Source organism: Macaca nemestrina, chromosome 14 (genome assembly GCF_043159975.1).
Source record: "Macaca nemestrina isolate mMacNem1 chromosome 14, mMacNem.hap1, whole genome shotgun sequence".
Taxonomy (NCBI): Eukaryota; Metazoa; Chordata; class Mammalia; order Primates; family Cercopithecidae; genus Macaca; species Macaca nemestrina.
In genome coordinates, this window is record NC_092138.1 from 35,148,321 (window position 1) to 35,165,567 (window position 17,247).

The 17,247-nt window shown below is 37.5% G+C and overlaps 1 protein-coding gene and 1 long non-coding RNA gene across 10 annotated transcripts in view; one reads left to right on the plus strand and one right to left on the minus strand.

The window, feature by feature from the left end:
* The window catches only part of LOC105491853 (uncharacterized), a 177,329-nt gene that overhangs the window by 80,519 nt on the left and 79,563 nt on the right, over window positions 1-17,247 (minus strand). For 4 of the 8 annotated variants that reach the window (XR_011612979.1, XR_011612978.1, XR_011612976.1 and 1 more), the window contains exon 3: window positions 4,277-4,474. The exons of 3 other annotated variants lie outside the window; for them this stretch is intronic. This is a non-coding gene — a long non-coding RNA (uncharacterized lncRNA). The remainder of the gene's footprint in view (window positions 1-4,276; window positions 4,475-17,247) is intronic. One more of the 8 variants, XR_011612982.1, reaches the window with a different exon arrangement.
* The window catches only part of LOC105491852 (programmed cell death 1 ligand 2), a 62,252-nt gene that overhangs the window by 15,128 nt on the left and 29,877 nt on the right, over window positions 1-17,247 (plus strand). For both annotated transcript variants that reach the window (XM_011758570.3, XM_011758571.3), the window contains exon 3: window positions 9,416-9,721. In XM_011758570.3, the coding sequence (XP_011756872.1) occupies window positions 9,416-9,721 (306 nt within the window). The remainder of the gene's footprint in view (window positions 1-9,415; window positions 9,722-17,247) is intronic.

The following is a 17,247-nucleotide window of genomic DNA, read 5'->3' on the forward strand; positions in this document are numbered from 1 at the left end:
TGAGTAAAAAACTAAATAAATAAAAATTAAGCCCAGAAGATAACATATAGCACAACATCCTTTTCGTAAATAAATATATTGCTTAAGCATACCTTATATATAGAAGATAAAGCTTAAAAAGTAAAGAAGAGGCCGGGTGTGGAGGCTCACGCCTGTAATCCCAGCACTTTGGGAGGCTGAGGCGGGCAGATCACGAGGTCAGGAGACCGAGACCATCCTGGCCCGCATGGTGAAACCTCATCTCTACAAAAAATACAACAATTAGCTGGGCGTAGTGGCACATGCCTGTAATCCCAGCTACTCGGGAGGCTGAGGCAGGAGAATCCCTTGAACCAGGGAGTCGGAGGTGGCAGTGAGCCAAGATTGCGCCACTGCATTCCAGCCTGGGCGACAGAGTGAGACTCCGTCTCAAAAAACACAAAAGTAAAGAAGAGATTGATAAGCCCAATATTCAGGATGCCAATTACCTCTGGTACAGGCAGTAGATATACATCGTTAGTAATGTGCTAGTTCTTAAGGTAGGTGGTAGGTTCACAGATGTTCATTTTACTTAATTAAATATATTTTGAAAATTTATTTAAAGCTTTCTGTGGTAAAATATATCACAGAGAAAACCACATAAAACGACTATAAAGTTTAACATTACTATAAGGTGATTAGTTTTGTAACCACCACCTAGGTTAAGAAGGAGAATTTTGCCAGTTCCCCAGAAATGCTTCACCTACCCCAGCCCAGTAAAACCTCCTTTGCAAATACTCTTCATAGCGCTATCCAATATGCTCTTTATTTTTACCTTTTTTAAATTAAAACAAAACTTTTTAGGGACAGTGTCTTGCTCTGTCATCCATGCTGGCGTACAGTGGCCCAACCACAGCTCACCGCAGCCTCTAACTCCCAGGATCAAGCGATTCTCCTGCCTCAGTCTCCTGAGTAGCTAGGACTACAGGCATGTACCACCCTGTCTGGCTAATTTTTTTTTTTTTTTTTTTTTTTTTTTTTTTTTTTTTTTTGAGACGGAGTCTCGCTTTGTCACCCAGGCTGCAGTGCAGTGGCCGGATCTCAGCTCACTGCAAGCTCCGCCTCCTGGGTTCACGCCATTCTCCTGCCTCAGCCTCCCGAGTAGCTGGGACTACAGGCGTCCGCCACCTCGCCCGGCTAGTTTTTTGTATTTTTTAGTAGAGACGGGGTTTCACCGTGTTAGCCAGGATGGTCTCGATCTCCTGACGTCGTGATCCACCCGTCTCGGCCTCCCAAAGTGCTGGGATTACAGGCTGGCTAATTTTTAAAATATTTTTAGTGATGGGGTCTTGCTATGTTACACAGGCTGGCCTCAAACTGCTTGTCTCAAGCAATCCTCCTGCCCTAGCCTCCCAAAACACTGAGATCACAGGTGTGAGCCACCACTCTCAGATTGCCCTTTATTTTTTCATGAAAGAAATTACTGAAGAGGACTAAAAGAAGTTTTAGTAAGCATTCAATAAATGTATGTTCTTTATAGTTTCCAAATCAGTAAATATAGACATCCCTCATTTTTAAGTAGATTTATGTATTTTTTTGGACATGCTGTAATTTATTTAACCAGTTCCCTATTGGTAGACATTATAATTATTTCCATTTTCTTCTGCTAGATTAATGCTTGAAAAAAGTGTGTGCCTCCCAAAGACTATGATGAAAGTTGCCTCTGAATAAAACTCAAACAAACCATTAATCATTAATTCTTTCCTTACTTGTATGCTCTTTGGATGCTCTACTATGTTATCTATAAAATAAAGTTTGAAGTGAAAAATTAGGGTAAAACATTTTATATCATTTTTAAAGGAGGTATATATGGATGTACTTACATATGTATGTTTAAATTTACATACCATAACATTTATTTTTTAAAAAAACATCTTATTAATTTTAACAAATCCTTAGTCATGTAACTACCACCACCACAGTGAACATCCAGGACAGTTCCATCCCTTGCCAAACAAACAAACAAAAAGCTTCTCCCAAGTCTTAAGTCCAGACACCTACTGATCTATTTTCTGTCCTTATAGTTTTGACTTTTCCAGAATGTCATATAAATGTAATAATTCATTAGATATCCTTTTGTATCTGGCTTCTTTCACTTAACATAAAGCATTTGAAATTCATTCATATTGTGTGAATCAACAATTTATACCTTTTTGCTGTTGAGTATATTCTATTGTATGTATACTATATTTTGTTTATAAATTCCCCAGTTGGGGAACATTTGGGTATTTCCCATTTTGGGTGATTACAAATAAAGTTATTATAAATATTTGCATATAGGTTTTTTGTGTGAACCTAGGTTTTCATTTCACTTGGATAAATACCTAGAAGTGGGATTGCTAGGTCATGTGGTAAGTGTATGGTTTATTATAAGAAACTGCCAAACCTTTCCATAGTGGCTGTAGCATTATTGCATTCCCACCAGCAAGTGTATGAGAGTTCTAATTGTTCCTCATTCTTGCCAGCACTGGTATTCTTTTCTATTTTTTCTTTTCTTTTATTTATTTATTTATTTATTTTTGAGACAGAGTCTTGCTCTGTCACCCAGGCTGGAGTGCAATGCCATGATCTTGCCTTACTGCAACCTCCACCTCCCGGGTTCAGGCAATTCTCCTGCCTCAGCCTCCCAAGTAGCTGGGATTACAGGCATCCACAACCACGCCCTGCTAGTTTTTTGTATTTTTAGTAGAGACAGGGTTTTGCCATATTGACCAGGCTGGTCTTGAACTCCTGACCTCAGGTGATCCACCCAACTTGGCCTCCCAAAGTGCTGGGATTACAGGCATGAGCCACCACACCCCGCTCTTAAGTCATTCTAATAGGTGTGTAGAAGTGGTTCTAATTTGCATTTTCCTAATGACTAATGATATTAAGTATACATTTATTTATATATTATTTTATATATAATCTTATATAGTATACATATTTTATTTTATATGTGTGTGTGTATATTTTTTTTTCTTTTTTTGAGACAGGGTATCACTCTGTTGCCAAGATTGGAATGCAGTGGTACAATCGTAGCTCACTGCAGCCTCAACCTCTCAGGCTCAAGCGATTCTCCCACCTCAGCCTCTGTAGTAGCTGGGACTACAGGCCATGCCACCATGCCTGGCTAATTTTTTTTTTTTTAATTTTATAGAGATGGGATCTCCTTGTGTTTCCCAGGCCAGTCTCAAACTCTTGGACTCAAGTGATCCTCTTGCCTCAGCCTCCCAAAGTGCTGGGATTACAGGCATATGCCACTGAACCTGGCCTTAGTTAAGTTTTTATGTACTTATTGTATATCTTCTTTGGTGACATTCAAATCATTTCACCCTTTATAATTGTATACTAAGGAATTAAACAATTGTTTAATTGTTGTTTATTTTCTTATTGTAAGGTTTTAAAAGTTCTCTTTTTTTTTTTTTTGAGATGCAGTCTTGCTCTGTTGCCCAGGTTGGAGTTCAGTGTCCTGGCTCACTACAGCCTCTGCCTCCCAAGTTCAAGCGATTCTCCAGCCTCAGCTTCTTGAGTGGCTGCAATTACAGGCATGTACCACCATGCTTGGCTAATGTTTGTATTTTCAGTAGAGTTGGAGTTTCACCATGTTGGCCAGGCTGTCTCAAACCCCTGACCTCAAGTGGCCCACCCACCTTGGCCTCCCAAAGTGCTGGGATTACAGGTGTGAGCCACTGCCCCAACCTTAAGAGTTCTTTATTCCAGACACAAATTATTTATCAGATATTGATTTTCAAATATTCTTCTGAAGTCTGTAGCTTGTCTTTTCATTTTCTTAACTGTGCTTTTGCAGAGCAAAGATTTTAATTTTGATGAAGTTTGATTTATCAATTTTTCTTTTATGGATCATGCTCTTGGTATCACATCCAAAAACTCTTTGCATAACCCAAGATGTAAAGAATTGTCTTCTACGTTTTCTTCTACACATTTTGTAATTGTATATTCTATATGTAAGGTTTATAATCCATTTTAATTTTTATATAAAGTGGGATGTATAGGTTAAGCTCATTTTAGTTTTACATGTAGATGTTCAGTTGTTCCAGCCCCATTTGTCAAAAAAACCCATCCTTTCCCCATTCAATAGCCTTTGAATCTTCATCAGAATCAATTAGTCATATTTATGTGGGTCTATTTCTGGACTTTCTATTCCATTGACCTATGTGTATATCCTTTTGCAAATATCACACTGATATTTGTTTTTTTCTTACATTTTTATTTCAAAATCTAAGGACATCTTATAACCCAGAAATATTTTTTATACCTTGTCATGTCTTAGAGGAAAGACTGGTCTTTCTTTTTTCATTGATGTTTTTCTTCTCTCTTCATACTCCAGAGGTAGATGAAAACCAGGGGGACCACAATGACCATGGTGATGTCTGAGGTCATTCTGGGGCACAGACCTCAGCCTGGGTTACTCCACTTGGCCTATCTTTAGATCCAAAACTACTTCTGCTGACTGCTGAGATATACAAAGGAGAAGAATTAGGTTGGGGAAAGGATTTCTATGCTAAAACGTGTCTCCATGCAGTCCTCCTACACTGAGCAGAACATGAGTCAGGTGCATAGAGCAGAATTTTGTCCTAAACCAGGAACTTCAGAGTTTTCTGAAGAATGTGGCTATGTAAAGCACCTCCCACCCCACCCGTACTTCTCAAGTACATTATGTGGCAAGTCTGAAAAAACTTACACTTCTGTTGTTAAATGTGGGGGATAAAATATAAACTTAGCTTAAAGAGGAAGCTGTCTTGGGCAATGCAAACGATTTATTGTGTGAAAGTTTCCTGAAGATGTGACAGGTGCTGACTACCACTGATGCCTGGTTGCAATAAAATGCAAAGCTCCCTCAAGAATTTTTGAAATGCATCAAGTTAAGTGTTCTAATCTAGCAAAAGGACCTGCATGTATAAATTTTTCATGCTGTTGCCAAGTGTTTTGCCCTTTAGTTTAGTTAAGGGCCCCAAATGAATGGAAAGCCTGTGTTGTCTGCTTAATTTTGTAGCTGTGGAAACCTTCCAGTTTTGTCCTTTGTCTAATACCTTCAGGAGCTCAATGCTAGATTGAAGCTTAATTTAATAACCATGTGGCATGTAAAATAGAAAACCAAACATCTTTTCCTTAACATATAGCAAAACAAAACAAAACAAAACAAAACAAAAACAAAAAAAACCCACCTCACTCATGGATGTAGTGTACACATGCCAGTGGATACATAGTCATAACTGCAGTCATTGGTAGCACAGAAATAAATATGCATTGAAGACACAGAGATGAATTTGAATTCTGGTTCCATGAGCTACCATTCTTTGACCTTGGGCAAGTTACATCACTTCTTTAAGCCTCAGTTTCCCCATCTGTAAAATGTGGATAGCAACATCTACCTTGCAGAGTTGTTGGGAGCATGAAATGAAATGATGGGCTAGCCCAGTGTCTGACTTACTGCATTTAAGAAATATCAACTATTACTCTACTTCCCAAATGCAGACCAATGTTATAACTCTACTTCTCGAACATTAATATGCATGCACATCACGGTGACCTTGTTAAATGCAGATCCTGATTCTCTAGGTCTGGGGTATGCCTGAAATTCTACACTTCTACCTAGCTTCCAGGTGAAGCTGAGGACAACACTTTGAAGGGCAAGGTGGTAAAAGATGTTTGCAAGTGCAAATGTTACTTTGTGTAACTAATGGTTCCCAATACTGTCTGCACATGAGAAGCTCCCAGGAAAAGAAAATTTTTAATGATGCTGACCTCATCCCCAAAATAATTTAATTTTAACATATCCAAAGTAGTGTCTGGACATTAGTGTGTTTTAAAAGCCTCCCAGGTGATTCCAATGTTAGCCAAGACTGAGGCCCTCTGCTTAATGAATCTTATTTGTAGCTGGGCTTGAGAAAAAAACCTCTTCATAGAATTGTTTCCAACAGTGTTTTGATTGACTCTGTAACTTACAATAAGCAAGAATGTTTCAGGATTTCAAAAATGTATTGCACTTCCTAAACCCCTTATTTTGTATGGAGTAATCAAGCTCAAAATTTGCACGTCTTAGAAACTTTACTTGGGACAAAATTAGACCAAATAACAATTAATCTTCTAGGTATTCTGAGCTATTCAGACACATGATTCATGTTTGCTAATTGCTGTTTTCTCTTGTAAATATTAGCTGAAAAATGTCGCCTGTCTGAAAAGGAGCATACGTTATGCCTATCACTCCTGGCACATATTCTTACAAAGCAGACAGGAAAAACAGGAAGAAAATGGACTTTTATCAAAGGCCCAGGCAGTAAAGAGGGGAGTTCTGCTGTAAACTAAGGGGAGTTCCAGAGGAAGTTATAGGCGTTCCCTTTCTCATGAAATGAAAGCATAGTGCAGTAAATAAATTTGCTAAATAGATTCAACAGAGTCTCTACCCAAAGTCATCTATTTAATTCTTGTTTTTACGCAGACTCAGCAACTAACCTTCCTTGTAAGTCCCATTTTCTTCCCTGTTTCCTATGTGTCATATGTAATTAAACAAGAGAAGAATTATAGAAAAGTAAAAGTAGTAGGTAATTCTTGAACTTGGCATATGATTACTACATATTTGATGAATAGTTGAATATTATTCTTCAAGGACAGATCGGATTTGATATCAGGTGGCTCTGCATTAAGTTATAAGGGACTTAATAACTCAAGTATTTAAGGATGGCTTCCATCATAAAGGGATCTGCCCTGAAGAGGGTCCCATTACAGAGATTCCGAGGTGAGAGCTATTCCAAGTGTGCAGTGGAATAAAAGAATCATACAGGAAATCTCTTTTTACATGCATTATTTCAGGTTCTTTGCAACCTGGCACAGCAAGTGCAGATATGATTAGCACTGTTGTACACACATACGCTCACCTTATAGCCCTGCCCCTGTGCCCCTCCTGCACAAAAGAATGCTGGGCACACATGAACTCCTCTCTGTAGAAAGGCACATTAATGTTCTAGCCATAGTTAAAACAGGGAATAGAGGCAAGCTGTAAATGTTGGTCATTTGAAATAAATCTCAGGTTTGTGGATATCACTATCAAGTGTGCTGTGTGGCAATTAAGAAGGTCAATTTGTGTGATCACAGGCAAGTTGCAGTTTGATTAAAGGAAAGCAGAGGTGAATATATAACCAGGGTCATCCTTTCTTTCTCCCTCTCTCTCTTTCTGTCATTTATTTGCCAAGCTCTTAACTAGAACTTGGTATGTACTACATACTGGATATATCAAAGCAAACTCAGCCTGGTCTTTGCCTTCAAAGATTTGCAGGATAGTGGGAAGAAAAACTTGAATCAGAGGACAACTGCAATGGGAATCATTCAAGCAGCAGAAAACCCAAAAGTTACTTATACTGTGAAATCTGATCAGAGAATGGACTGTCCTGGTTAGTAAAATATCCTGGAGGATAAAGATTGACCATGCATTCCACATATGAATTACCACTTTCCCAAGAATTAAAGATACGAAAGAAAGAAACGAACATTTGCTGAGTGCTTACTGCCTGACAGATCTAGGCACTTCACATGTAACACCTCGTCCAGCCTCCACCATAATACTGAGAGGTAGAGTCCAACCTCATTTTATAGATAAGGAGGCTGAAGCTCACAGAGATTAAAGGATGGACTCACAGTCAAAGGACTCCTAATTCTGATAGTCAGCATTTGAACCCAGGCTCACCTGTCACTATATCCTATGCTCTTGCATATCACATTTTATACTGAAACAACTTCTTGAATAGCTAATGCTTAGAGGAAGTCCCCAAATATTTGTTGAATGAATGATTTGATTGAATGAACGAATGAAGCTCTACTGAACATAATTTGATCTAATCTTCTGTGATTATTCCAAAACTACTTCAAGATTTTCCTATATCTCCATCACAATGAATACCCATTCATTAATGATGGAAGCAGCCTAATTTTGTCATTTTTCACACTTTATTGATGTAAACACTACCTTTACTAGTTTGGCCACTCCTTATGCATTTTTATAGAACTATTTAGATCAATTCAACTTGTAAAAAATAAAACCATATACCCCTGTGGTAGATAAAAAACAAGTATCATTTGCACTGGTAAATAGAGAATAGGAAGAAAAATAAACGCAATGAAAATAAAGCAGTGTTATCAAATCCTACCCAGATACTGTTATCTGCCTGGAAGATTCCTATTTGATTAAAAGGAAAAATAGCCAGTGTTAGAGGTGTGGAAGTCTAGTTGCAAATTATATACAATTGAAGGAAATATAATTGAAAAGGGAACAAATTCCTCTCTGAATAATTTAACTCCCTTTAGGCTTTGATTCTGCCTCAACTAAAATCATCTTACATACTTCTAGTGGCGTGTCCCTCACATTTTGGTAAACACTGAGTGGAAACTAAGGATTTTGAAGTCAAACATCTGACTGGCTCTGGATTTTAAATTTACTAATGCATGTCCTGAAGTGAACTGCTTGGAGTCAGTTTCCTCAACTATATAACCATAATGACAAAACATGTTTCATGGTCATGTTTTCAGTATTAAACAATATAGTTAAAAGTTCCTACTACAGTGCCTGGCGTGGTACATACTAGGTATACATTAAATATCAGTTCCATTTTTCCTTTCCCTTTATTGTTAGAAAATAGAAAGCATCTACAGTGGGCTTGTATGATGTGGTGGTTAGAAATACCTGATCTGATTCTGGCTGTGCAATCTTAGGCAAGTTACTTAACCTTTTTGTGCCTCATTTTTGTTTTCTGAAAAACAAAAAGGATAGAATATTATTACCTACCTTGCTGGCTTCTAGGAAGACTCAGTGAGACAATGTGTTAGCAGAGTGTCTGATAATTGTAAGAACTCAACAAGTAATAGTTATTATCACCACCACTGGTGAGAGGAAGTGATATTTGGCAGGAAAATATATAAATTAATCAATATGGATTGAGGAAAATGAACCTGGAGAATAGGATGTGAAGGTATTTAAGTAACATGAGCTCAGAGCTTGATGGTAGGGAAGTCGTAAGGAAGCATTTTGTTCTTATATGACATACGACCTGGAATGACCGTAGGGCTCAGGGAGTCAGGGACTGGAGGTGGGAGAGGCCTCTGAGAGCAAGCAGTGTTGTCCACCAGAAGCTCTTGCTGGGGTGCCCAGAGAGGAGCAAAGGGCAGTCAGCTGCCCAGGAGGGAATGTTTGGAGGAGAGAGCTACCTCAGATCAGCGGGTCAAGAATCCTACTCTTGCCCAGATGGATGGGGCAAAGGAGAGAAAGGATTCGCCAAGGGAATGTCGAGATAATGACAGGTGCCTTTTGGAAAATGGGGGTGAGATGGGTCTCAGGTCACACTTTGTAAGAACTGGAATGTAAAGTAAAGGCAGACAATGGCAAAATATCTTGTTTTCTTTTCAGCTTTATTCACGGTGACAGTCCCTAAGGAACTGTACATAATAGAGCATGGCAGCAATGCGACCCTGGAATGCAACTTTGACACTGGAAGTCATGTGAACCTTGGAGCAATAACAGCCAGTTTGCAAAAGGTGGAAAATGATACATCCCCACACCGTGAAAGAGCCACTTTGCTGGAGGAGCAGCTGTCCCTAGGGAAGGCCTTGTTCCACATACCTCAAGTCCAAGTGAGGGACGAAGGACAGTACCAATGCATAATCATCTATGGGGTTGCCTGGGACTACAAGTACCTGACTCTGAAAGTCAAAGGTGAGTGGTGTCAAGGACTAGAATCCATGGAAGCATGTCTCCAACAGAGGACCTGCAAGTCACAGAAACCCATTAAAGGTAGCTCAAGCAAAAACAAGAAGCCTGCTTTTAAGGAGACAGAGCTATTTCAGAGAAAACGAAAGCATCTGCTTGGAAATAATTTTTGACATCTGAGTACAAAGCAGCTGAAGTACAAGTGAAAGGAGGTAGGAGCTATAGGAATAAGATGGGACTGGAGGAAGCCAGGAAAATTAGTCCTTGAAATGTGGGAGGGTTTGAAAAATAAGCTTTGCCTAATTCACAGTTCTCCTATGGAACATCCCTGACTTGATTATTAAGGTACTCTTTTTCAATAGTTTATACCCTGAATCCAGAGTTTTTAAAACCATGGTTTGCTACCCATTAGTGAATTAAAATATCAATTTAGTGAGTAGCAACCAGATGCATGTTTCCCACCCTTTAAAAAATAATGAATAGAAGAGAATAGATAGAGTAGATCAGAAGACATCCCAGAGTAGTACTGAGTACTGTAAAACTAATTTCTCAGGGGTGTGTGTGTGTGTGTGTTAGGTCATGGTATAAAATTTTTTTTCTTACTTTGGATCATAAAAAAGTTACAAGTTTGGAAAACACTGCTCAAATGCAAGCCCTATTTATTGCAGATGAAGTAGCTGAGATCCAGTAAAGGGAAGTGGGTAGCCCAAGAGAGTCCCATGAAGTCTATAGCTGTCCCTGTTCCTCTGGATTCAGGTACCTCTGCACCCCAGTACAAGTCAAAACCCTAAATATAGAGAGAATCTTCACACTCTTGTTTGTTCTAGAAAAGGTGATTTGGGGAAAGACATATGACAACTATAAAAAATGGATTTTGCTTGTTCATTGGCTTATGGTCTCCGGGCTTGAGTGCTCTGAGATACACGATGCCAGTATTTCTCTGGCCTCTCCCCTCACACGCATTGGACCTCAGATGGTCTATACTGTCTTCTAGAGGGTCTGTGGGTTTTGGCCCCAAAAAACCATTAACCTTGGCAGAAGTGTGTGACTTTATGATCTGGTACAAAGAAGGACAAACTAGAGGGACTGGACATACGGATGAATTTGTGTTCATCCTTGTCCTTGGGCAGGTTATTTTGCCTTTCATAACCTCACATTTTGCTTATTTGTAGAAGAAGAACAATAGTAGTACCAACCACACAGGATTTTTGTCAACATTGAGAGAGATAATGAACATAAAGAACTGAGCATGGTACCTGGCATATAATAAGGGTCCACAGAGTTGGTTAAAAGACCCTCAGTTGTTACAGGGACAGTGACCTCCTCACACCTCAACCATCAGTGAGTCACCAGGAAAGCCATTAGCCTAGATATAACTGTTTTCTATCTTTATTACATTTCCTACATCCAGGCAGCAGCTAAGAGGAACTCTAGAATACTGAAGTTAGTCTGAGTTCCCTTAATGTAAGGCTGTACATTCTCAGGATGCCTTGATGTACTCAAATGTCTGCAACCCTAAATCACCACCTCTGTGTTTATTGATCTCTATCTGAACACTGTATTAATGGGCCAGGCCTTCTGCCCATTCTCTCAAGCTGAGGACTGTCTCTCATTCCTGGGGAGGCACCCTGCCTACTCCTTACCTAGACCAGGGATTTCTCAGTTGTGGAGAGATTTGTTCCTTATAGTGTTGGTCATCAAACTGGGATATTTGGGGATTACAAAGACTTTTCAAGGGATGTATGGGCACAGGCAGTTTTAGGAAGTGAGTTTCCAGATCCTCATGTTCCCCAAATACTCCTTCCCAAAATTGATGAGCCTGAGAATGTGCACGCCAGGCAAGGCTCTTGGAATTCCCCTGAAACACTTCCTCTTGTAAGCCTACCACTCACTCATCATTTATACAGTCCATTGTCCCGGGGTGTAAAACCCTCTATAGTGTTAAACAAAAGAATGATTGGGAACATTGACACCTGATGGAACTGTTATGACTAAAAACCCTTTTGCAAATAATGTGGTATCAAATTTTCTGCTTTCAACAACATTGAAGGAGGCTCTTATAAAGTTAATAGCTGATAATCAAAAATGAGTAATTTTTGCCATGTAAACCAGGTCAAAGAATGAAATGACATTGCTATAACAAAACTGCTACCATTCCCATTGATTTACTCATATAAACAAGATTCCCTAGCCCTTATAAGCTACAAAAAAAAGAAAAATAGAAATAGAATTGATGCTGAATTCTATTATATAGAATCATTCCAACCATGTCATATGCTTCTTCAGATTCATGAATAATTTGAAAAAGACAGCCATATCCATCTTATTAAGTGACACATTTCCAATAAATTTTCATCTTTCATGTTTAATAACTATCAATATTCATAACATTTTACATTTTGACCAAATATGTGTTAATAATAATAGAAATTAGATCTCAATGCAGAAAACCTTGAACACTTAATGCTTCATAGTCACAAAAGAAAAGTTTTAATTTCAATAACTATAAATATTTTGTTGTTGTAAAGACATATAACAATAATTAATGCAAAATCTGTCAAACAAAAATTTGTTACATTAAGACAAAATTCTGTAGGGAAGGTGAAATTGGAAGTAAGGTTCAATGAATGAAAAGAAACAATTTAGATAGTTAGAGAAGAATTTTTTCATTTAATAATTTATTTATTTTTACTTAGAGGGAATTGAATTCATTAAGTTCCTTACCTTAAAAAGCCTCTCTTATTTGTCTTATTTATTTACTCTCTTTTTTTCCACATTTTCCAGTCTCATTCCCCTTTTTTAACACAGGAAATTATTCCAGCATGTTTCATACATATTCTTTTGTTTGTAAGAGCTTATTTAATATATATAATATTGTTTTAGATGCATTTTTTTTTCTTGTGGAAACTATATTGTATTATGTACATATATTTTAGAAATTGACACATTAACTAAGTTTATTGTGAAAAGATGATTACAAGCAATAACAGACATACAGTAGAAAAAAATCTGAAGTTATGTGCACCTTCTTTTGAGACCATTTTTTTGGGTATATGTGAAATGTATTTTATCTTTTTTTAAATTGACAATAATTGTACATATTTATGGGGTACCTAGTGATGTTTCAATACTTACAATGGATAGTGATCAGATTGGGGTAATTAGCATATTCATCATCTCAAATATTTATCATTTCTTTGTGTTGAGAACATTCCATGTCCTCCTTCTAGCTATTTGAAACTATATACTGTTGTTAAATATTTGTATGTATTTTTCAAGGATGATGTTGTATATAAAAGATAATTTATTTTATATTTAGATACCTTTGGATACATATGTAAGAGTAAAATAATTGTTTTACTTAAAAAATCATAAGATGCTGAACATTATATGTTTTTCCAGTATAGAAACCTATGAAAAATTCTAAGAATCAACTTAATAGGTGAGAAGAGCATACTGTATCATAATTATTTTAGGAGGAAACAATAAAAAAGTTGAAGACCATCACTAAGAGTAGGCTACCCTGATCCAGGGTCTCTATAAGAAGCAAGATAGATCTGGGACCCCAGTGAGGGTTCCAATGAATGAAGCAGAACTAGAAGAAAGACATGTTTTTATCTTAAAATGCCTGATCCATGGCATAAAGCTTGAAAATGGGTTTGTTTATAGCACCTTCGTTGACGTCTGGGCAGAAATTCACATCAAATATAGTGAAAAGAGTTAATTTGAAAAGGACAGAAAAAATTATGAGGTGGAATGACTGGAGATTCTGGAAGAGACAGTGATAAAGGACTGTGGTTTCTGAAAAGCCAGGTGGCATCTACATTACTGGGGGCAATCCATCTGCGGAAGGGGCGAGAGCATGGCCAAAGAACAGAGAGGCCCCAGGAACCCAGGGGTCTCTCAGAGGAGCTGGGTTGAGAACTGGTCTGTGCAAAGGTTTCCAGACAGGGTCACAGAGGAGGCACTAAAAACAAGAACACCAAGGGCCAAACCATCCTGAAGGCCTGGGCAGGTCAGGAGAATGGGAAGAGCCAACACCAGGAATGTGCTGAAGCTTACAGAAGTACTTCAAACCAGAAACAATGAATTTAAACTATGCCCTACAACAAATAGACTTAACAGATACTTACAGAACATTCTACTCAACAATTGCAGAATATACATTCTATTCATCAGCATATGGAACATTCTCCAAGATAGACCATATAATAGGCCACAAAACAAGTCTCAGTAAATTTAAGAAAATCAAAATTATATCAAGTACTCTCTTAGATCACAGTGGAGTAAAACTGGAAATCAACTCCAAAAGGAACCTTCAAAACCATGAAAATACATGGATGTTAAATAATGAATGATCACTGGGTGAACAATGAAATCAAGATAGAAATAAAAAACTCTTTGAACTGAACAATAATAGTGATACAACCTATCAAAACTCTGGGATACAGCAAAAGCAGTGCTAAGAGAAACGTTCATAGCATTAAATGCCTACATCAAAAAGTCTGAAAGAGCACAAGTAGGCAATCTAAGGTCACACCTCCTGGAGCTGGAGAAACAAGAACAATCCAAACCCAAACCCAGCAGAAGAAAAGAAATTACAAAGATCAGGGCATAACTAAATGAAATTGAAACAAAAAAATACAAAAGAGAAATTAAACAAAAATCTGTTTATTTGAAAAGATAAATAAAATTGATAACCAAGAAAAGAAGAGAGAAGATCCAAATAATCTCAATTAGAAACGAAATGGAGATATTACTGCTGATATCACGGAAATACAAAAGATTATTCAAGGCCACCATGAATACCTTTACATGTATAAACTAGAAAAGCTAGAGGAGACGGATACATTCCTGAAATATACAACCCTCCTAGATTAAACCAGGAAGATATAGAAACTATAAACAGATCAATAACAAGCAGCAAGATTGAATGGTAACTTTTAAAACTGTCAACAAAAAAAAGTCCAGGACCAGACAGATTCACAGCTGAATTCTATCAGACATTCAAAGAAGAATTGGTCCCAAACCTATTGACACTATTCCACAGGATAGAGAAAGAGGGAATCCTCCCTAAATCATTCTATGAAGTCAGTAGCATGCTAATACCAAAACCAGGAAAGGACATAACAAAAAACGAAAGCTACAGACCAGTATCCCTGATGAACATAGATGCAAAAATCCTCAACAAAATAGTAGCTAACCAAATCTAACAGCATATCAAAAAGATTATCCACCATGATCAAGTGGGTTTTATACCAGGAATGCAGGGATGGTTTAACTTCCACAAGTTAATAAATGTGATACACCACACAAACAGAATTAAAAACAAAAATCACATGATCATCTCAATAGATCCAGAAAAAGCATTTGACAAAATCTAGCATCCTTTATGATTAAAACCCTCAGCAAAATCAGCACAGAAGGAACATATCTTAAGGTAATAAAAGCTACCTATGACAAACCCACAGCCAACATTATACTGAATGGGGAAAAGTTGAAAGCATTCTCCCTGAGAATTGGAACAACACAAGAATACCCACTTTCACCACTTTTACTCAGCATAGTACTGGAAGTCCTGGCCAGAGCACTCAAAGAGAAAGAAATAAAGGGCATCCAAATTGGTAAAGAGGAAGTCAAACTGTTGCTGTTTGCTGATGATATGATCATATACCTAGAAAACCCTAAGGATTCATCTTAAAAGCTCCTAGAACTGGTAAACAAATTCAGCAAAGTTTCAGGATACAAAATTAATGTACACAAATCAGTAGCTCTGCTATACACCAACATCAACCAATAGCTGCAAAAATAAAATAAAATACTTAGGAATATACCTAACCAAGAATATGAAAGACCTCTACAAGGAAAACTACAAATCACTACTGAAAGAAATCAAAGATAACACAAACAAATGGAAACACATCCCATGTTCATGAATACATAGAATCAATATTGTGAAAATGACCATACTGGCAAAAGCAATCTACAAAGTCAATGCAATCCCCATCAAAATACTACCATCATTCTTCACAAAACTAGAAAAAACAATCCTAAAATTCATATGGAACCAAAAAAGAGCCCACATAGCCAAAGCAAGAAAGACTAAGCAAAAAGAACAAACCTGGAGGCATCACATTGCCTAACTTCAAACCATACTGTAACACAATAGTCACCAAAACAGCATAATACTAGTATAAAAATAGGCACATAGACCAATGGAACAAAATGGAGAACCTAGAAATAAAGCCAAATACTTACAGCCAACTGATCTTTGACAAAGCAAACCGAAACATGAAGTGGGGAAAAGATACCCTATTCAACAAACGGTGCTGGGATAATTGGCTAACCACATGGAGAAGAATAAACTAGATCCTCATATCTCACCTTATAAAAAAATCAACTCAAGATGGATCAAAGACTTAAATCTAAGACCTGAAACCATAAAGATTCTAGAAGATAACATCAAAAAAGCCCTTCTAGACATTAGCTTAGGCAAAGACTTCGTGACCAAGAACCCAAAAGCAAATGCAACAAAGACAGATAAATAGTGGGACTTAATTAAACTAAAAAGCTTCTGCACAGCAAAAGAAATAATCAGCAGAGTTAACAGACAACCCACAGAGTGGGGGAAAATGTTCACAATCCATACATCTGACAAAGGACTAATATCCAGAATCTACAAGGTATGCAAATACATCAGCAAGAAAAAAAAAGAAAAAAAAAATCCCATCAAAAAATCGGCTGAGGACATGAATAGACAATTCGCAAAAGGAGATATACAAATGACCAACAAGCATATGGAAGAATGCTCAGCATCACTAATTCTCAGGGAAATGCAAATCAAAACCACACTGCGATACCACCTTACTCCTGCAAGAATGGCCATAATCAAAAAATAATAGATGTTGTCATGGATGTGGTGAAAAGAGAACACTTTTACACCGTTGATGGGAATGTAAACTAGTACAACTACTATGGAAAACAGTGTGGCGATTCCTTTAAAAACTAAAAGTAGATCTACCATTTGATCCAGCAATTCCACTACTAGGTATCTACCCAGAGGAAAATAAGTAATTATAAAAAAAAGATACTTGTACATGCATGTTTATAGTGGCACAATTAGCAATTGCAAATATATGGAACCAGCCCAAATGCCCATCAATCAGTGAGTGGATAAAGAAAATGTGGTATATATATATTATACATACATATATATGTATATTATACACACACACACACACACACACACACCATGGAATACTACTTAGCTATGCAAAGGAATGAAATAATAGCATTTGCAGCAACCTGGATGGAATTGGAGACTATTATTCTAAATGAAGTAACTCAGGAATGGAAAACCAAACATTGCATGTTCTCACTCACAAGTGCGAGCTAAGCTATTAGGATACAAAGGCATAAGAACGATACAATGGACTTTCAGGATTTGGAGGAAAGGATGGGTGGGGGTGAGGGATTAAGAAAGTACACATTTGGTACGGTGCACACTGCTTGGGTGATGGGTGCACTAAAGT